The sequence below is a fragment of the Uloborus diversus genome, chromosome 9 (genome assembly GCF_026930045.1).
Source record: "Uloborus diversus isolate 005 chromosome 9, Udiv.v.3.1, whole genome shotgun sequence".
NCBI lineage: Eukaryota > Metazoa > Arthropoda > Arachnida > Araneae > Uloboridae > Uloborus > Uloborus diversus.
Window position 1 is genome coordinate 85,631,773 of NC_072739.1, and position 22,836 is coordinate 85,654,608.

The 22,836-nt window shown below is 32.0% G+C and overlaps 1 protein-coding gene across 1 annotated transcript in view; it reads left to right on the forward strand.

Annotated features, from left to right (window-relative positions):
* The window catches only part of LOC129229606 (F-box DNA helicase 1-like), a 45,523-nt gene that overhangs the window by 18,389 nt on the left and 4,298 nt on the right, over positions 1–22,836 (forward strand). The window contains exons 7-16 of the mRNA XM_054863947.1: positions 49–138; positions 3,045–3,264; positions 5,941–6,106; positions 7,749–7,885; positions 7,993–8,092; positions 8,336–8,478; positions 13,188–13,254; positions 17,005–17,196; positions 17,923–18,024; positions 21,249–21,355. Of these exons, the coding sequence (XP_054719922.1) occupies positions 49–138; positions 3,045–3,264; positions 5,941–6,106; positions 7,749–7,885; positions 7,993–8,092; positions 8,336–8,478; positions 13,188–13,254; positions 17,005–17,196; positions 17,923–18,024; positions 21,249–21,355 (1,324 nt within the window). The remainder of the gene's footprint in view (positions 1–48; positions 139–3,044; positions 3,265–5,940; positions 6,107–7,748; positions 7,886–7,992; positions 8,093–8,335; positions 8,479–13,187; positions 13,255–17,004; positions 17,197–17,922; positions 18,025–21,248; positions 21,356–22,836) is intronic.

The window sequence follows — 22,836 nt, forward strand, 5'->3', positions numbered from 1 at the left end:
AACATTAAAATAAATTTTTTCTGCTTTTAATTTTTTTTTCTTCGACAGAGCCATTTGTGAGGAGGCGAAGTCCCAATTTCCACCAAATGTGAAGTGCAAAACCGCTCATTCATTAGCTTACAAAGTGTATGGCAGTCTGTAAGTGTCTTGAGTTTGATACTTCTTTTAAGTTCTGTATTAATGTTGTGTGGTTTTTCTGAAAAATGCATCAATTTAAATTTTATGTGCTGGGAAATGTTTATTTTTTCTTTGTACATGAAAAAAAGAAAAAAAAAATCATGACAGAAATCTTAATGCATTTTTTCCCCCTTCTTATTGCTGTAGTTTGCAGGGTTGGCCGGATTGGACCCAATTGGGTTGGACCCAATGGGTTTTTTTGAAAAAACCCATTTAAAAAAACCCATTATTTAGCCCACTTTTGGGTTTTTTAAAATTTTCTGAGAACTTTTTTTTTTTTTAAATAATTAATTTAAATACTTTTACAATTTAAACTTCTTTTTTATTTCTTCTTCACAATAGGTAATGGACATAAAAAATGAATTTTGAACTTTAATAGTATTTCTTAACTTTTAAGGGCATTAAAAAATGCTTCAAAGATTTTAAATAAATATATTTAACTTTTTTCCTTCAACTGGTCAATAATAAACTCAAATTATCTTGACTAAGTCCTGTCACGTCAGATTTTCTCAATATTTGCAGATTATACAAAGGATACTACTCTAGCTAAAAGGCTCTCATGTGAACTATTTTCTGCAAACCAACACCTCACAAAACTCGAATAAACAAGGTATATTTTTTAGAAATTAACAGGTTTTACAAATGGTCGGACAGAAAACGGAATAGGATGTACAGTATTTCCATTATCTTACGAAAAAGTGTAATATTTCTTACTCTGTACCCAGAAATAGAAAAACAGGCAACATAAAATTCAAAGAAATGTCTTGATTAAGCTGGAATTCAGTAAAAAGGGATTTAAACTACTTGAGGTTCTACAGTAGTTTTGCATAACAAAATGAAATATAATAAAGTAAAATACAAAAAAAAAAAAAAATGTTGAAATTAAAAACGAACAAATAAACAATAGATTTTATCACTCAAGAAGTAACTTTGCCTTAACTGTTGGTAATCATGGAAACTAAAAAAATCTGAAACTTCACCATTCTTGAATTTTGTCGTCTTTTATACCTTTCTTCAGAAAATGCTGAATTTTCCAGCTTTTTTTTTATCAAGACAATTTTTGTGCTTTATTCATACACTTATGCTACAATAAGCTACGAGTACCCCACCTTTCCCCTAAAAAAAGACAAAAAAAACCCACATTTCTTTTAAAAAAACCCAGCTTTAGTTGGTTTTTTTTGGGTTTTATTTAAAAAAAAAAAAAAAAAAAAACCCTGGGTCCATGGGCTTTTTTAAAAAAACCTGGGTTTTTGCCAACCCTGGTAGTTTGAAACTATAGATAGATTTGGATTTATGCCAATATTGTTTGAACAAAAGAGGGATTTTTAAAATGTATATTTATTTTCTCTTAGAGTACATGTTGCATGCATTTAGGGAAGAGGGAGATTTTGTGAATATCTATTCTATCAAAATAAATATGAGTTGTTGTCAATTGTTGATTATTATGCTTAAAGTTACTTTTTATTACTAAAGTTGGGTCAAACCTAGCCTGGCAGCAATGTGAAGATTGCATAGATCCTAATCCAAGGGTTGATCCAAACTCATTTCATTTGACTGTTTTGATGTCCTATGATTTTATTTTCCCACCAGCACCCTCTGCAGCACCACCGTCGACCGGCCTCACGATGCTGCTTCTGTAGCGAAAACCGTCTTCAGGTTGCGTCAAAATTCTACACACACACACACACGCATACATACACACACCTGCAAACACACATACACACACACACAACCATTATTTGTAAATGCAATAGGACGGGGATTACAAGCACTTTTCGCCTCAAAATCTTGTTTGAATTAATGAGGTTCGACTGTATAACCAGTTGTATAGTTCAATGTTGCAGGGGCTATTTGGAGTATTGCATTCATTGCTCCATAGGAGAAAAAAAAAGTGTAGCCACATCACACAAATTCAGCATTTTCTTCTAAGCACCTGAGGTGAAATTTAGTTAAAATTCTTTATTAACTAATTTTAATTAAAAGTTCTTATTGGTATAAGAATCTTCTTTTCCTAAAAATCTTTATTATAAAAAGAACAACAGCCCCTTAAAAAAACCCTACAATTTTAAAATTGTTATCAATCCCTAAAAATCTAATTTAGAATAAAGGCAACAGTTTTTAAATAAAGTCAACTGTAAGATTAATCTCTAAAAATCCTCATAACCATTGCTAAAAAAATCTCATTAAAAAGCCTTAATAGAATGACAATAATAGTTCTTTAATGGCATCAAAGTCTCTTAAAATCCCAATTAGAATATGGTCAGCAATTTTTAAAAAATGAAATGAAAATATTATATTTTTTTCAATTGTCTAAAAATTACAATACTATTCAACAAAGTCTAGTGCTATCTTTCATGAATTTTACATTTATTGAGTGTCGGTTAGAAAATGGACGCATTCCCCCCTCCCCCCCCCAGACTGCTGACTTTCTGTTGAGACATTGTAGCACAAATTTTTTTCTGTTAATCATTCACACTTGTTGTTTTAGATCACTTTCAATTTCACTTCTGTCGTTTTTAGGAAAAATCAAATACATGTCAAATCGCATGTCCCTCCCTAAAGTGTCCAAATATTGCCTAAATCTGTATTTTGGGGACCTTCACTTCAAAAAAATCTTCCGAGATCCCCATTTGAGCACAAAATTGCACTTTGATTCCTGTCTTTTCAATAATGACACTCTTCAAAACCAGATGCTGGATCCGCCCCTATATGAGTATGATGCTTAGTTTTGTAGGTACCTTTAAGGAGTATTTTGAGTATGAAACATTAAATGTTATTTCTATTTTCTTGTCTATTTTTTTTTTTTGTCAAAGTTTTATTTGTTTGAATTTTGCCTTCTCCGAACCAATTTGTTTCGTATTTAACAGGTTGAAACACAAGTTAGTTACAAGGATGCGCCCTCATGATCTTGTCACATTGTTAAAATATCATGCTTCATCAACTATCCAAGTCCATTCATATGCTAAACTTGTTTTGTATACATTAGAAAATTTTACTGTTTCTGCTGATCCTGAAATCAATAAAAGCCATGTACCTTTCCACCACAGAGATGTTGATAAAAGATTGGTTTCTGAACTAGATAGAGAAGTAAGTAAAGGAAAAAAAAAATGCAGTAATATATTTTATATCCCAACAGAGTTTTCAAGATTTATATTTATGTGCTTGATCTCATCTCATGTGAAGCCTGAAATTTTTCCATTTAGCCATTTTCACATGAACATAGCTAACACGAACACCAGATCTACTTGCTTGGTTTTTTTCTAAATCTATAATGAGTATTTTAACTAAACCTTTTTTGCTCGGAAGGAGGGGTGAACTTTCATTTTCTATGGAGGATGCCAGAATTTGTTTTAATTGCAATGTATAATTTGGTTAAATTTTTTTCTTCAGAAGGGGGGATAAAAGCAAAATTATATCTTTTCTAATTTTAATGAGTATTTTAATTCAATTCTTTGTTTGTTTGGTTCTTCTTTGGGTATCAAATAATTTTTGGTTCTGCATTTGTCAAGTTTTAAGAGTTACTGATAAGCACTAATAGCTACTGAAAATTGTTAAGGAGGAAGCAAGTCATGCCCCAAGTAACAACTTCTTAGAGGCGGCAAATTCACTGTTTTTTTTTTTTTTTTTTGCATCCCGAATTTGAAGGAAGATAGGTAAGGGAACAAGTTTCAAGTTTAGTTTTTGCCTCGGTTCAGAAAAATTAAAGGTTGTTGTGGTCAGTGTCGGTTACAAGGAGGGGGAGGGGGGGTCATGCCCCCTTCTCCTTTTCCATTGACGACAGTATCCGTCCTCATTGTCCCAACACTATGCATAAAATATAAACGATTACTGAATCTTTAGAATTCTTATTTTTGAAAGTAAATATTTTGTTTCATTGCTTATGAAATCAATTAGCAACATTTATTCCAATTAGATGCCTTATTTCTGGTTGAGTTGATATTTTCTATTGTCCCCCAAGCAATTGCAGAAATTTTTGTATCTAAAGCCGTAGGTTTGTTCATTGGGTCATTCTTCAGCATGACCCCCCCCCCCCCTCCCATAAAATGGTTTTCCATATTTGCCCCTGGTTAAGATTACTGCTGAAGGCTTTAATATGAGATTGACATGTGTGGTTGTACCGAAAACTCACGAAAACAAGAATTCTTGCTTTAATTTGAGCTGCGCATTGTCCAGCTATGAAATTCATAATTATGTGTGTCTGTTTCTATTTTTTTCTGTAATGTAATCAGAATAGAAGAGGAATATTACTTGACTTCATCGTCAATGTCTTGCAAATCACTCCTGCTGATTCCTATTATTTGCTGTACATGTTACATCAGGCTTTTACTGTACAACGAATTTGATGTTAAGCAGAAGTTACCACCTTTAAGCCAGGGCTAAGGCAGAAGTGCATGCAATATATTGACAGCCCGGTTATGCCGTCCAGAGAGTTCATAACAAGGTCGGAACTGCAGTCTCTGCAGAGTATATTGCATGTAATTTAATGCTGTTTGAATTTTGGCAGAATTTTAATCACTGCATAAATATTAATAATAAAAAAATGTACGCATCTTGCAATGCCGATTGAAATATTAGTTCTTTTCACATAAAATGAATTATAAATTGAAACATTTAAAAACTCAAGTATTGCTTTTCTATCTTTCTCTTGCTAAGCTTTACTGAATATTGATGCTTGTGTTACCGATGCCTGTAATGATCATTCTTGAATTGTTATTGACCATATATGAGCTATTTTCTTCGAAAAGTTTGGTATTCAACTAATTAATAATATTATTATTTTTATTTGTAAATGAATAACTCTTCACACATATCAAGTTGAGCACACTATAGTTGAGATAAACCTTATGTGGCAGCATTGTTACAGCTACGCAGATCCGAATCACAGCGTTACGACGCTGCCATGTTAGGTTTGCCCCAACTAAAGTATATTTGAGGAGGTGCTAATCAAAACCACACATGACCATTCTAAACAATTTTTGGAAATTCATGAAAAACGTGTTTCTAATAATCTTTTATGGGAAAATGTATTGATATATTTATATAGATTGATTTAGTCCCATTAATATTCTTAAACTAAAACCTTGAAATGTAGGAAGATCGATACACCTTAATTTTTTAAAAATTAGGACAGGTCTTTGTTTGATTGAATATGATGGACATGTTTTTTTTTTTAAGGTTAAATTATGATAAAAATGTTTGTTTTTGAACGAATTAAGAGCCTAAAAACGTTGACAGACGTTCACCATAACTTCAACAGCTAATCATAAATCTTGAAAGGGTATATCAGCTTCAGGTCACTTGACCAAAATGGAGGCAGCCTATTGTCTGAATGTACTTGTTGTTTTTTGATTGAAGCAAGCCTTTGGACTTGTTCTTGCTTGATTTAGGATGCTAAGTTTTAAAACAATATAAATATGATATGAATTTCTTTTACTGAAACTAACAAGACAGTGTTGTGGGAATCATTCTGTGAAAAATTAAATCTGCTGCTAACTTGATTTTTGTTGAAACTGACATGTGTTGTTTTGATTAGTACCTCCTCAATTGTAATGCATATTTTGGAATCAAAGTTAATCTACTCAGACCTTAAGGATGTCTCATGTTGCCATGTTTCAACGTTTTTTTACTCTCATCACATTTCAGTCTTTTTCTTTTCATATCAAAATCTATATATAGCTTTTTTTTTCTTTCTTCAAGTCTTAACTGAAATTTTGTCTATGCTTTTTAATTCAATGCTGAAAAAAAAATATTTTTTTTAAATAGAAAGTATTTAAAGATGCTGTTGAGATTTGGAAGAAGATGATTAATAAGGATGATACCTCTGTTAAAATAACTCACGATGTGTATCTCAAGCTTTATCAGTTGAGTAAGCCTAAATTATCAGAATATAATTGTATTATGGTTGATGAAGCTCAGGATTGCAATCCAGGTGAGCATTTGAAATATAATTTATGTCATGAAATTACTATTGAGCTCTGGGCTCTCAACTGGTCCTTTTTTTAGTTTCAAGTCCTTTTTCCTTTAAAATTTCAATTTCATCTTGAATTTATCTGTAAATTATTTCCCTGTAACCTCTTTTATCCATCTTTATTTTTTTCTTATAAAAATGTCTTGTTCACACCCCTGCAATGATAATTTAAAATTTTGAGTCATATGGCGGCATGACAGTGTTCAAAACTATTGGTTTGGTGTAATAAATTCATTCAGCATAGTTTCTTGTTCTAGCCAGAAGTAAGTGTAATAATAATAAGAAAAAAAATCAGCCTATTAATCAATTAAAATTAGCCATTTGTAAATAGTTGACAAAGTGACCGATTACTGACCCCTTTTCTTCCTGGGAACAAATTAAAAATCTGTTGGGAGTCCACTGAATTTTGTTAAATATACAATACATATTTTAAAAGTATTTTAGTTCTTTGCTTCACTTTCAGTCATGAGAACAAAAATAAAGAGTTGAAAACTGCATGAAGTTTCTCATGTAAAAAATTATTATTATTTTCTTTTTTTGGTACTAGTAATATCAGCATGGCATTGACCCTTATGAGATTATATTAATATGAGTTAGCAAAAGTTACACTGAGCAAAAAAGATAACTTCCATGATATACTGATATAGAAATAGCAAAAATGAATCAAACATTAATTAAAGTGACATAAACCAGCAAAATTCAAATGTATGCAAGCAGAATGAAAAAATAGTTTATATTATTTAAATGACAATAATGGTTCACTCCAAACTTTTAAAAACAGTTGAAATTTAAAAGGTAAAATTTATGTGAATATTGAAAAGTAAAATTAATTAAATGTACTCTTATCTGAGATTAGACAGACCAGAAGGCTCTATTATAACAGATAAAATTAACTATAGTGCGTTTATTAACAAATCATTGTAGATAATCATCTGTTCCAACTTAAAAAAAAATTTTTTTTTTGAAAAACATCTCTACATAGTATAAAATGAAGCCTGCAAAAAGCGTCTGTTTGTTTGAATGCACAAAACTGGAGAACTACTGGGTCGATTTTGCTAAAAATTTTACAGTATCTTTCTTTTAGTACCGAAAAGGTTTGCAGAACACTTTGGGAAAAAAAATCGATGAATAGCTCTTTTTTTATTTCAATTTAGGGCCAATTTTCACATACACTTTCGAATATGGGGGGGTTGGGATTACTTGCACATATTAATATTATGTATATTGTTGGGAAAGATAGAATTTTCCCGCATGCTACTCAATTTGTTACGATGCTCTAACTTAATTACGGCAGGAGTTATTCACATTTTTTTTTAACTCAAATTTTTAAAAATGGCTAAAATTGTCCATTTCTACTTCATGTAAACAAGTAAGCATTTAATCAAATCAAGTCTCAAATGATATCTTTTATCATTCTTTACTTTTATTAAAAGTTCCTTTTGAATATTTTTAGTCCAAATGTAATAAATAAGTTTGGTCTTTTGCAATGCGAAAAGAAGCTTGTTATTTAATGTGTATAGTTAAATTCACTTTGAAGTTTCATGTGTCTAACTTTTGCTTTTACTCATAAAACCTCTTTTTTTCTCCTTAAAATAACAAACAGCAATGCTAGATGTTGTATTAAGTCAGAAATTGCCTGTCATACTTGTTGGGGACCCAAATCAGCAAATTTATGGTTTCCGTGGTGCAAACAATGCCCTACAAAGTGTGTCTGCTACACACACCTACTATTTGACAAAAGTAAGTGCTTGCATAGTGCTATTTAAGGAACTTGAATTTGTGTGCTTTTATGTGAAATATTTTTATAGTTTTGTAATTTGATTCATTGATGTTAGATTTCTTGTTAGTCTTTTAGATTTGGTCCGGAAATTGCTTACATTGCATCCTGTTGCTTGGAAGTTTTGAAGTTGAATTCTCATGAAACTCTTGTGGGAAGTGAAAAGACATGTAAGATACTTTTGTCTAATGTTTCAGAAAATAATAATCTTCAATGTTTCCTTCCCTTTTTTTTTTCTTGCTTTTTTTCTTTCTTTTGGGCATTTGAATTAGTTTTAGTAGTTATGTGGGCATAGACTCTGGAAGTTTGAAAACCCCTGTTATAAAATATTCTTGTAAAGTTATTAGCTCTAAATAATCATTTATTTCATTGGATTTCATTAACAAATTTGAAACTTTTGTAACTCTTTTTAGCATACACTGATGGTAGAGTTATTGGACAGTATGCAATAATATCACGCACAAATGTTACACTGTTTAATGAAGCTGTTAGAATATGTTGTCTGCAAAACAGGAAGAGATATGAGCCTGCAGTCATTCATGGTGCATTTGCTGGAGTAAGATTTTTTGATATACTTTCTTACTTGGGTTCTAGTTTTTTAACAATATTATGGCTTTTTTACATTTTACAGTAAAGTCTTAAAAATCTGGTGCTCCATTTAATTCAAGTGTTCATTTAAAACTTTGGACCTTTTTTTTTTCATGGTAGCAAAAATGCTGTTATTTTTGTCTATTCACTAAATGTTTTATCACTCGAGAGTCACCCTTTCCCCCACTTTTTAGACTTGATTTTGTGTCTAAAAGGAGAATTAACTTTGTAAAAAAATAAAAAAACAAAAGTTTCTTTGAACCATGAATAGCCTGTGTATTATTATGGTTGAGACTTTAAGCATGTGCATATTGTTTTATCATCTTAAAATGTAAGAAATTATAATCCCTAGGACAAATTTTGAATTTTTTTTACCATCTATCCAAGTTTTCAATAATCTGAGGTAATGTCAACCCTACTTTAAATTTTAATGACTACTATAGTATGTAAAACGTATATGGCAGGGTTGTCATGCTTCTGGAAAACATAGAAAACCTGGAAAGGTCAGGGAAAATGAAAATTACCTAAAATGGTCAGGGAATATCACAAATTGTTGAAATTTCTGGAAATGTCAGGGAATCCTTCCCAATTTATCCACCTGATGTTGGAAATTGCTGCACCATTTGGGCAAAAATGCTCTGTACAGTAAATGTTGCAATCTAAACATGCGAATTTTTTTGGTAGTTGAGAGAAAGAAAATTCAAGCTCATTTTCCAAGACTGAATCCAATAAGGCTACAAAAATAAGAAAAGAAAAGAAATATTCATACGAAAATCATAAAGTTCTGATTTAGTATTATTACATTTTATTTTGCTTCTTCTGAAAAAAAAAAAATTACAAGCCATGTTTAGCTAGAAGTTACTAGTATTTTCCGCAATTCATGCTCTTATTAGCATCTTAATAGCCTTCATTCTGCATTCCCCCCCCCCCCTTTTTCATAAAATGAATATTGGTTATTAAAATTTAAAATTTTAAGTCTCAACATTTTTGCTTTTATAGGTTAAAACTTTTTTTTTTGAAACATGTCAGCATTGAAACTGGCTTTGCTGAAAATTGCTTAGTGCATTTGAAATTTCAGTCCTTTTTCAAAAAAACAAAAAGTACTTATTGGAAATTGCTGATCCATGGGTGCAAGACCTTCCGTCTCAGGACGGATTTCCGTCTTGGACAAAATTTCCAAGACGGAGGTCAGGACGGAAAGTAATTCGATGACTTTCTTTCAGTTTTTACTAAAAAACGAAAATTTGAGTGTTTGAAAAAAATGCTTTAATTACTGGACCTTTCCATAATCGTGAATTTACATCGACATTCTCTCCATTTTCCGCCATGAGCTTGTTTTGTTTGCAACGTGCTTTCGGAGGAGTGACTTTTAGATTCGCGCTGTTTGACTTTTTTTTTTTAGGTAGCTCTGTTATTTCTAATTCACTGCATTGCAGACGGCGGAGTTGCTCGCTTTTCTCGCTAATTTTTCGAATGGGTCGTCTTTCGTCTTTATTTTTCACTTGCTGTTTTCGATCATCCTTACGTTTTTTTTTCTTGCAAACTTTACACGCATAAATGAAAATTATGTGCGCTCTTAAATTGCCTTATAGTTGAATCTGAATCAACGGTTGAGTGTGATTGCTGACGGGATGAAATGTTTGCGTCACATCAAAGGGCGTCCACATACCAGGTAAATCGGGAACTATTGGGTATTTTGAAGATTTTAATGCAAATGGGAATTCTGGAAAGAAAACGAGGCAAGTTTCAAGCTGGTTTGAAACACCGACGAGCAACTGTTCCTGCATCTTTGACATGTTTATTCTAAGACTTGAAGAATCACTAAATTCCAATGACTTTCAATCTAACACTCGCTAGAATGAGAATAGGGGGAGGGGGAGAGAAAGAAACGTGAAAAATAGCAGGAGTTTGCGAAAAAACGCTGCTCTTGCAAAGAGGGTAAGTCCGCAAATTAATCCATGATACTGAAGTCTTAACACATTTATATTTTGGAAAATCTAGGGGGGGGGGGGAGGGCTACTCAAGGGCTCCAGAATAAAAAAAATCGAAACACTTAATTTTAAGCCATTTTTGAAGCTAGGAGAGGTTCGGGATTTCTCTTCTGCAAACTCTTTAAAAAAGGTAAAAATGTTTAGGCTGTCTTTCATGATGTAAAAGTGGGGAGGGTGAGGCTTTAAAAAAAATTGGAAATTGGAGTCTTAAAAATACTAATCTAGGCAATCTTTGATGAATTTATGACAAATGGTTTCGGTGTTCTAACCTAAAAATGTTTTCTAACTGATGCATTAGTAAATATTTGAGGCCATACTAAAATGTCTTAAGAGAAAGTGTATATGGGACACTCTCTCGAGAAATGTTTGTAATTGGAAGTCTTAAAACTTTTAGTCTGTCTTTGGCAATGTCAAGAGGGGGGTGGCTCTCTTTAGGCGAAATTCTGAAACTGGAGTCTTAAAAGCGCAACTTTAGACCATCTTTAATGATCGTAGTGGGTGGGGTTCAAGGTCCCCCTCCCCCTTCAAAGCTGAAGTATTCAGAATTCTGCTTTAAGTAATCTTTGGGGGGCTTAAGAAGAGGGAATTCGAAGGTTTTCTCTCGATGAATTTTTGAAATTAAATTCTAAAAACTTCAGTGATGAAAAGGGGGAACCGCAAATTTAAGTCAAATTTAGTGAATTTAGCGGAAAGAGCTTGAGGGGGGGGGGGGTCTCTCTCCCCCCGCAAATTTGATTATGCAGAAGTATTGAATTGGTATTTTCGCTATTTTTGAGTGAGTTAAGAGTTAGGGAAATCGGGGGTCTTTCTCGAAACATTTTTGAAATTGAAGTCTTAAAACTTTGTGTTGTCATTGGCGATGTGGGGAGGGGAGTTGCTCTTTCAATAGAAAAATAAATATTAAACACAAACTTACACTGCCTTTAGTGTGCCTGCTTTTCACAGGGAGAGGGGGTGTTCCGCCTCCCAGTTCGAAAAATTGTGGTTTCTGAAGTTTTAAGAACTTTGTTTTGAGCTATCTTTGGATGACTTAAGTAGGAAGGAAGTAGGAAGCTTCTGTCAAACATTTTCGGAAATTAAAGTATTAAAACTTTTAGGCGGTCATAAGTCAAGTATATAGGTAAAAGGGTACTGTGTGTGTGCGTAATTGAAAAAAAAAATTTAGAAACTGAAGCCTTAAAAATGCAAATCAATTTGTGGTGAACTTAGAGGAAGGGGTACGGGAGTGCTCTTCCGAAAGTTTTTCGATGCTGAAATATTTAAAACGCTACTTTAGGTTGTATTTGAGTACCTTTTGAGGGACATAATGCAGGTGCCCTCCCTTTTGGGGTGAGCATTCAGTTCCCTTATTGCACTTTTTAATTAATGAATATTGGATAGGGTTCCTCGTTTAAAAATGTATCTACTTCACTGAAGCTGTTTTTTTATTGGTAATTTTACCACCTGCTATGATATACAATATTTCTTTTTCAAATGTAGACTGGGGGGGGGGGATTGGTGCGAGTTCATTAATCGCCCATATCCTTCCCTCACCTATCTTTCTTTTCTGATTTGTTCACGCTATCTTGGGTAGACTTTCCGATCAGAACTGATTTATGTTGCAAAAGTGAAAATCTTATGTGCCGAATGTCCCAAGCGATTTTATTGTTGCAATAAAAAGGTTTACGGTAGGCGAAAAACTAATGGTTTGAAGCCCCGAATGCTTTTACCCCAAACATCATCCAACATCGTGTAACATTTCGTTTTTGGAATTTCAATTTCGAAATATTGCCGAAGGAGAGTTCTTGAACTCCATACCTTCAATAATGCATTCAAAAAGCGTGTAAATGTTTTGAAAAATGGAGTACGATTTCGTTTTTAAAACTTCACTTTCAACGTCTTCAAAGCTTCAATTTCGGAGAGAGCCAGCGCCCCCTCCCTCTTCCTATAATATTTTTGAAAATCGCCCAATTTTGTGATTTTGGGACTATTAGTTTGAAAAAATTGATGTAAGAGAGTCCCTGAACCTTTCCATTCCCTGAACTTTACCAAAATGGAATACCATTGCGTTTTTTGGACGTTTTAAAAATACGTCTGGGGGAGAGCCCCCAGACCCCCCATTATTGGTGATTTTTAGGTTTTTGGAACTACGATGTCAAAACGCTTAAATATTGCAATTTAAACTAGGTCCATGTTGTTAGAAAAGTCAAAAGCTAAAAATTCAAAGCAAATACAGGTTCCAAAACTGCCATATGTCAAGATCTACAACATTTATGCTCATATATTTTTCCTTAAGAACGCATGTGGGAGGGGGAGGGGGGGGTCAAAATATTTTCCGTCTTGAACACATCACCAAACTTGCACCCATGTGCTGATCTTTTAAAGCATTTGTAATCAATGTAATTAAATTTTTAGTTTATCTTAACTTAACCTAAATATTGATTACAATGACTGATAATTTTTAAAGCATTATTTAATTCATAAATTAGGTTTAGTTACATCAAAAATATGTTGTATTGGTATCTAATAACTTAAGTTGACTTTCATTGACCTGGAATTTTTTCTAAAAGCAACTGGAAATCCTGAAAATGTCAGGGAATTTCATTCTTGAACTTTTGTGGCAGCTCTGTATGGTTAAAAGTGAAGTACCAATGAATTTTCTATTTACACTAACATAGCATTGTAATTAATACATTTTTTTTTTCAGGGCATTAGAGGTTATGGTTTTGATCAGATTATCGATATTTATAACTTGAGAGCAAATTCTAGAACACGTAAGTTGTTTTTCAATTTTGTTATGCTAGTACTTGCGAAGTCTTTTTTTCATTAGAAAATTATTTATTAATTATTATATTATAATGTATTTCTATCACTTCTTGTTGACATTTCTCATCAGGCTTTTTATTTGCCTCCCCTCTTTAGCTGTAAAAAAATTACAATGCAACAAATATTTCTTTTTATTTTGTGATGCATTCACAATCCCTCCTCACTTTTTATTCCCTGGAATTAGCATTAACAGCTGTGATACATTGTGCCTGCCAAACCATCTATTTTGACAGGGGACTTGCTTTTTTTCACAGATCTACTTTTCTAGTCAAATGAGAAAAATCTTCTGTTTGCCCAGCTTGTAGAGCATTCTGTTCTTCCCTCCCTTTTCTGACTTTTTTTCTCTTTAGTAAATGATTTGAGGTATTTGTTGGCAAGTATTCAAACAAAAATCACCCATTTCATGGAACTATGTCATTCAGACATGAATTAACTCCATAATAATGCAAAAAATCACCTTTTGTCTCTCATCTCTGACGTTATATGTATTATTCTCAGAATGGAATCACATTGTTCAAGAGTTATAAGATGACTATAATGTACTGTTATCCATCAATTTTATGTATTTTAAATGATGTAAAGATAATTAAAGTAGGTTTATAAAATCAAACTCTTTTTTTTTCCATCCTTCATTTTTTTGTTCAAACTTGACATCTGTTATCTATGTATTGAAATGTGCAATCATTTTACATTCTTAACAGGTTTTGAATTTTTTGAAGTGCTTAGCAATCGCCTTCAGAGTTCAAATAAATATTGTTTGATATTGGATATTGTTTTAGGTTTTTAATTTTTTCCCCATCTATCTTGTGCAAGTCACCAAAAATGTTTCAGAAATTAATTTTCAGCTTTAAATTCTCTAAACAAAGAATAGAAATTTAGTTACAGCTTTCTGTTTCATAAATTTTTCAATATTTAATTTTAATGGATTACAAAGTTGATAAAAATTTTTTAAAAGAATTTTTCATAAAATGAAAAACTGGCAGCAAATTAATATTTGGAACTTGTGTGATTAATTATTTATATGATCTCTAAAGGAATATTCAATTCCTTTAGAGATCATATAAACAATTCTGGTCGAAATTGAAGAGGGAAAAAAAAACTGCCAAAAATGCTGTTTTAGGCTATTTTTGGTTCATTTAAAGGAGATAATGACCTCCATGACCTCTCCCCTCCCTCCTCAGGATTTGTGTCTGATTTCTTCAAAAGCTCTAAATTTTAATGAAGAAATTCTTTTTAAAGAACTGTGTTGATACTAATAAATAGTAATTAGAATAAGCTATCAGTAAAATGAACTATTATGCTCAAATTTATTTTCATAGATTCATACTATTGTTAAAAACTGACTTCTCATACATGATATTAAAAACATTTTCATTGATATGCTTAGTTATATACAATCAGACCTCGACATAAGGTCACCCCTTGGGACTTCACGAAAATGACCTTATAAGCGGGGTGACATTATAACCGATTCATATATATTTTATAACGTGTGTGTAAAGAATAAACATGTATATACCTTAATTCTTTTCAAAACTTAAAACATTCAAAAATATCAGTAATTAGGTTATAACTATTTTAATAGATTTGAATCAATCAAAACCTTTGGAATCAATAAGAAATTTTAAAAATGATTTTTTTAGAACTTTCATGTAGAGTAAAGCTGCTTACAAATGTGCCCAAGCAGAGGACTGATGTGCAACTTACCTAACTCAAAATTATAATTAATACCTGACTAATAGGGTTTTTCGTAAATTTAAACACAATGTTTCTAATTGTTTTCTGAAAATTTTCTTTGACTTCTCATGACTGGTAAAAAAGTGCAATATGTACACTCTGAGTGCCCTCGTTATTGCTTTATATTTTAGTGTCACTGTCTTAATACTCACTTTCTACTGCATTCGGTGCACTACATGCTACGTTAATAGGAATACAACATTTCACTTTTTAAGGATCGTATATCGCCGAAATTCTTGGAAGTGAATCTATTAAGCACTGAAATCATTTAAAGAAATCAGACAGAAGTAACCTTATAAGCGATTAATATATTAAAACCTTGACCATATATCTGACAAGACATGACATAGAATTCCTATTCAAGGTCTGACTGTATATATATACAGGGTGTTCCGTTTTAACCTGCAAGCCCTTAATTTTCGCAACCGTTAGTCCTAGATGTGTACTTCCAATTGCAAAAATGTTCAAAATCAGATGCAGAGTTAAGATATTGAAAGTTCGAAGTAAAAATAAAAATAAGTCAAAAAATACAAAATTTAACTTTTTATACGGGCTCCAGGTCCCCTAACTTATGTTTAGTGAAATAATTTCCATTAAAAAATAATTCCAGCACAAAAAGTTTGGAATTAGTACAACCAATATTCACCGAGATAGGAAACGCAGCGTTTTGTGACTTACACCACTTTTCACTAGCCTTCAATAACACCTTTAGGGGGAAAATATAGCGGTTAACAAGTATTTAAAATCATATGTGTGCATAAAGTGTGATTTTTTCAAATTGTTTGAGGTTTTGTAGTGTCTTTTTGCGAATCATGGCATAATATTTGCATTTATTTTTGAACAGCAATTTAAAATATAAATACTTTGATTTTCTACTTTGACAACCTGCCATTCTTCGAAAAGGGTGATAAGTTCCATTCTCATCTTCTGTATGGTGCCTTAAAATTTTGAAATGGAATATCTCCTTCAGTTTTTGTCGCACAAATGCCGAGATTTTTGTGTCACTAATAGTTTTCTATGGAGATTATTTCTCTAAATATTAATTAGGGGACGTAGGGCCCATATAAAAAGTTAAATTTTGTATTTTTTGACTCATTTTTATTTTTACTTCAAACTTTCAATATCTTAACCCTGCATCTGATTTTGAACATTTTTGCAATTGGGAGTATACATCTAGGACTAACGGTTGCGAAAATAAAGGTCTTGGAGGTTAAAACGGAACACTCTGTATATATATATATATATATATGAACAGGGATAACTTATACTGTTCTGCTTAAAGTTTCTTTAGGAGATTAAATAAAAAGTGATACAGCAACTCAATAAACAAACACTTCTAAAAAGTAGACAAACCATAAAATTTTCTAGATGTTGCCCTTTTGGAATTACTTAAAAGGAATGCTGTTATTAATTCATCTAAGAATATAACCCTTTGAAATCATATTGAAAAAGAAAAGATAGGTTCTTTTATTCATTTGGGTGCAGTCTTTCAATGGTAGACTTCTTTACCCTAATGTTTTTGTTAATGTTGAAGAGAAAACTTTGTTTTAGAAATAACTTGTTACTGATTGACTAATAGTCATATCAACTATTTTGATTGAGTTTAATTTTACCTTTATTGCTATTTAAACAATATCAATAATATGAAAATATGCTCATAAAAAATCTTGTTTCATTTATCATGTAGTTTTTCTTTCTTCTCTTTTTCTTTTTCTATTTTGAATGCTTCGATCCTCTTGTTTTTGATTTTGTAAATTTAGCAGTTGTTTTGTCCATGGCTTAAATTGAAATTTTCGTAATTTTATGTGTTAAGTTAAAGACAATTGCTATTTGTGTTGTTTTATTATGTTTCTATTACTTATAAATAATTCTTCTGTAGTTTTAGTTCCTTGATGTGAAAAAAGAAGTTACTTGCTCTAATATTCAGTTATTGAGGCCTAATTTTTCTTGTTTATTTTCAGACTCAAAATTTCCTGTAAAAGACAAGTTCATCTCCAGGTTCAAAACATTTGCTGATTTAAATAACTATGCCAAGAACGCAGACGATCCTGATCTTCTTGCTAAAATTGAGCTTATCAATGCGCATGATTACAAAATTGTGGATTACATTAAGACCATAAAAGAAAAATGCAGTCATCCTATAGAACTTGCCAGTAGGTTTTTAGTTGTCATTTCCTTTTTTTTTTCTTTGTAATAACTTTAAAAAACTGTATTAGTTTTAGTTGGAAATGTTTTTACTTTCTTTATGTAACTTATGATTTTTTTAATTGTAAAATCTCAGGATTTGTTTTGCCTTCACTGCAGTAATAGTGTTAAAATGCTATTGTCTGTATACTTCCACAGGGTATCACTGCGGTCTTGGCCCTAAGCCGTACCACTGGTTTGACGGCAACACTAAAGGGCAAGTATTAGAAAGCATACAGCTAGTGTTGAGCATCAGAAGTGTTCTGTTTTCTTTGTAAAAAAAAATAAGTCGGTTAGATAATTCGTATAAAATACTTTAATAATATTTCAAAAATATAAAATATTTTTATGTTTAATAGTCCTACACATCGTTTGTTTTCAACTATCTAACACACATAGATGGATATAAATATAAAAAGAGAGTTGAATTTAACAGCAGAATGGCTTTCAACAAGTCAAATATTTTTGGTGAAATTTTTACTTGAATATTCTACCGTGCTGCATATATAAGTATGTCCAGGGCAGTTAAGGCATTAGCAGTTGAGGGGTTAAGACACCCTTTTTTTAAGTGTCTCAGAATAAAACTTTTTGTGAACTGAAATTTCTAAAAGTCAAAAACAGTTTTAAAATTCAGTTGCATTGACTGTTTTTCCCCCTTTTACTTCAGATTGATAACTTGCATGAATGTATTGCAGGTATTGTTTTCTCTACTGCTCACAAAGCCAAAGGTTTAGAATTTGATACTGTTTCTCTGACAGATGATTACCAAATTGGAAAAGTGCCTGTTGATATAAATAGTAAGTATTTAAAAAAAATAGGTTGCATCCATATTATTTATAGCAATTTGTTTTCTTTGTGTACAATAAATACTTTCTGTTTAACTTTCTTTTAATAGTCGATGACTGTCAGTCATTAGAAAGATTGACCTTAGTAGACCCCCCCCCCCCCCAAAAAAAAAAGAAAATGCAATTCTGAAGTTATTTAAACAATTCTTTTTTTTTTTTTTTTTTGCATTCTTTTTGCTTATAACACCTTCTTTTTGAAAAATGCAATTGCATCGAGATGAGAATCAGATTCTGTTTTTCATTTTGATGCTTACTAAGTTTTTTTACAAGGCAAAAGAAAAGGAAATCTCTTTTGTTCTGATTAAAAAAAAAAATAAATAAACGAAATTCAGTATTCGTTAAAAGTGTCTGTCAAAAGTTAAATGCTGAAACCCTAGCTTATTTTTTATCCTTGTTTCAGTTTTGTGTATTGTAATGCGTACGTAATGTGTCTTGTGAAGAGCTCACTTTTTATTACAGTTGAACCTCTAAAATTTTGAGTTGAATTTCAAAAAAAAAAGTTACACTTTTAGGGTTCGTACGCTCCTTCAAAACTCCTCCAATACTCCTTCATTCAGGAAATTTTTTTGAAGGGCCCATCAAACTCCTTCTTTTTAGTTCAAGATTACAAAATTTTCTTCTATGACAGTAGCTTCGATCGACAACTTAACATCGTCACAAGTGCAAAGGTATAAGGACGATTTTTATATAGTAGTTTCGTATATTTATATTTTTCAAAAGATGAGAATTACAAATTGATCATTGATGTTGAAGCTGAAAATATTATTAGATGACTAAGACATTTCATAAGTGTAGTAAAACATGCTTTAATGGTGCTTGGCTATTTTTTCAAATTTTTTGATTGTTGCTTTTCCCTCCACCAAACTCTCAGCAGCAAAAGTCACTTTGTCTAATTATTATTTAAAAATACATAAGCATTTTTAAGATGTACTCTTAATTAGTGATTGTGTTAAAAAAGCGATTGTTTAGTAAATCGCAGTTATGGTATTGTAAAAAGGGTCATCCACATTAACAAGGATACGTTAACAGGTTCCCTTGTCAGTTATGTCACCAAGCCCCTTCCGTCCCCCCCCCCCAAAAAAAAGAAGAAAAAAAGAAAAGGGGAAAAGAAGAAAAAGGGGGGGGAGAAAAGAAAACGGAACAAAAGAAGAAAAAAAATTGAAACTGCTTACTAGAAAACAATTAACTCTATTTTAAGTGCCATAAAAGTAAATATCAAAAGAGTAAATTTCACTTAAACTTTATGTTCTCTCTTCTTTGGAGTTCCCCACCCCCTTTTTCTTTATTCTTTTTCCTTTCTTCTTTTCTTCTTTTTTTTTGCGTTATTGTCGCTGGCCCCTAGTTTCCAACTAGGCTGACTTTGTCTCTCGTCGGGCCTGTGCCTTGAGGGAGAGACGGATTCATGAAATTGTGACAAGGGGAAGAGAGATGTTGACAAAAATTGACATCGCACAGTTCAGTTATTATAATGATATGACATATGACAAGAGGAGTAGCAAGGTGAAGTTTGACACTTTGACAAAGGGGAAGGGAGTTGAAAATGTTGGAAAAAAAAAATGCAACATCATTTAAGAGTAGCCTATTACAGACCTGCCAACTCTCCCGTTTTTCACGGGAGACTCCCGTTCTTTACTCCATTCTCCCGGTTGTACGTTTGAGTATCCATTTCTACCGTTTTTATATTTTTTTCGGGTTTTTTTCTTTTTTTTAAAATTAAACTTAATTTTCTTCCTTAAAACAGTTACTCACAGCCCTAATAGATGGCGTGGCTAGCAGAGCAAACCTGCACTGCTCAGTGAGCTCATGTTCGACGAGCATGACCGGTTAGTTAATCATGTGACAGCTAATGATCACGTGCTCCAATCAACCAATCAACTGCTTAGAATGATAACGGATGCGGTAACCGATTGATCATAGAACGCTGCGGTTAGTAACCAGTTACTTACCGATCGACCGGTGAGGTTTGTCGAACGCAAGGTGAGTGGCAAACATCCGATGGGTGCGTTCGGAGTGTCGACCGAAATGCTTCCGGAGATGGTATTTTGGTTTAACTCTACGTTCGCACTTCCTCTTCTATCTCACGCATGCGCCATTGCCGTTTTCGCGGTATCGTTCAGTTTTCAGACACATGCTAACTGCGCCGCATGTTTTCACCATGATCTACAGCGTGCGTTGTAGTTTAACATTCATCTTTAGCGATGTCTGAAAAAAAAAAAATCTACAAACAAAAAGAGCGATTATACGAGTGAATTCTCTTTCATGAAAAAATTAAATAAATACTTGTTATAACAATGTTTTTTACTTAGTATAGCGTCGTTTAAAATCTCCCTTTTTCTCCCTTAAAGCTTTGACTGGATCTCCCGTTTTTTCTTTTCATAAGATTGGCAAGTCTGCTATTATTACTCCTTCAAAATCTCATTTTACTCCTTCAGAACTCCTCCAAAACTCCTTCATTTTGTTTTTGAAATTGAGTACGAACCCTGACTTTATTTTTTATGTACTAGTTTCTATGTATATATACTATGTATACTAGTTTCTATGTATATATGTATCTTATGAACTTACATAAAAAATACGTTAATCTTTCTTGGATATGTTGCATAGAACATCGATCCTCTTTTCTCCCACAATTCTTATTTAAAAATTCCATTAGGGTGGAATACTATAATTATTTATTAGCATTAGGAGGCTCTGTAATCCATTTTTCACCCTGAAAATAAGTGTGTGAAACCATTGAAAACAATACCATATTAAATTTTTGTCATTGTTAGAGTAAAAAAATATTTAAATTTCATGCAACATACCGACAGCCGGGTTATCCCATCCACACACTGCTATTTTGTCTTAGTTTGGACTTGTCAGTCTAGAATAGGGAATAACTGAACTGGAGGCAGGTGTCATCTCATTGAAGCTGAATGTGCTAACAAACTGTTAGATGAAGTAAATTTATCTCACCAGTGAGAGTTCATAGATATTGTGCGGCTCAATTCCTAAATTGAAGGCAAAGCATATTAGAATTGTTTTATAATCTTTATTAGATGGGAAAAAAAAGTAATTGACTAGGCATACATGACAAAGTACAGTAATTTTAGTGCATTATTGTAAGAATAGGAGATTAGTTTATCCTTATTTAGTGAATATAATGTAAGGTGCTGTTGCACATATTGATTTTTTAGATCCAGCATGGTCTGAAGAAACTAGTGTATTGTATGTTGCTCTAACTCGAGCCAAAAAATCTCTACTGCTTCCTGAAAAGTTGCTTAAAGTTCTTCATATAGCTCAGGCAAGTATTGTCATAGTTGAAATTTTAAAATTTACTGGTCTTTAGCTACAGTCATGTTCAAAGCCCCTTTGAAGAACTCTTTCTTCCCTTTTAGGCCTCCTAAATTTCTTTTTTTTTTTTGCCCTTTGAACCTTAAAAGCTTGTTTTTTTTTTCATCAAATATTTTTGTTAAAAATTTTAAAAGAAATTTTTTTTCTCATTAGTTTTTCTATTTCCTTTTAAAATTTTTTAACTGATTTCTATATTTATTTAAAAAAAAAAAATCAAAGCTTGGGTTTAATTTTTTGTTTGTTAATTTAATCATTACATTTTGAAAAGACTGATTTGTCTCAAAAGAAAATGTATCAATTTACTGGTCAATATTGATTGCATGTTCATCAACATATTCTCATCTGACTACAACATGTTTCTGCAAACAATTTTCTTATCCTTACATTTTTTTTATCTTTTCATTGTTTTCATGAGACCTCTTTAGAATGTAAAGTAGTTTTTTTTATTTTAATTTCATCAATTAATTCTAAATGAGCTTGATGGACAACTGCTGGGTTATTTATATGGAGGTCCATAATATACATTTTGGAAAATTAAATATTAAAATGTGATGCAACTTGCAAATTATATTTCTTATATCTGTTCATTTAATATTATATTATTTATTTTTAGTTTATTTGTTTATTTATTTTTAATTCAAACTAATCTATAATACAGTAGACCCTCGCTTTATGCGGGAGTTATGTTCCACGGAAATACCGCACAAATCAAAACTGCATAGTAAAATAGGGGTTAGGTTCAATAGATAAAAAAAAACTTCATTTTAGTGATGACTAATTGTATAATAAGTTTAATATGTACTTATATCTTTCTACACACAACATTTATAAAAGAAAACATAAATTAATTTTGTGCTCTGATTATAAAAAGGAGCTGGCTATGATAGTCTTTTGGCAGTTATTAAGAATTTTTCTCTGTAGTCCTTTGCAGAGCATTAACGCATCCATGATCACTTGCATCATTTCCATGTTGGAATCTTCCTTCACGAACAAATCAGAAAGATCATTTCTATTGTCAAGGAATGACTCAAAATTTTCAATGTTAACATTTTTCGTTCTGTGTCATCAATGTCGGTATCCTGTGAGTTCTGAATTGTGTGAGTTTAATAACCTGGAAAGAGCGCTGGAAGCAATCCCATAAAATGTCTCCAGTGGCCCAAGCTCGAGTATTAGCACACCAAAATGCACTTTTTTTTTAGGTGTAATCTTTAGAAGTTTGGATTTTGAAAGAGGGGAACATTTTATCTGTTTGCATTGCCGCATCCGCATAAAACCGAAACTCTTCCGTGTGAAATATAAATAACGGTGTCAAATCTAAAACCGCGTAAAATGGGGGGTCTACTGTATTTAAGTTTAAGGTTATCGTTTACCATGTTTTTTAAATTGAAAGCATGATTTGTTTCCTTCATAGTCGTAGTGCTTTTCAAAACA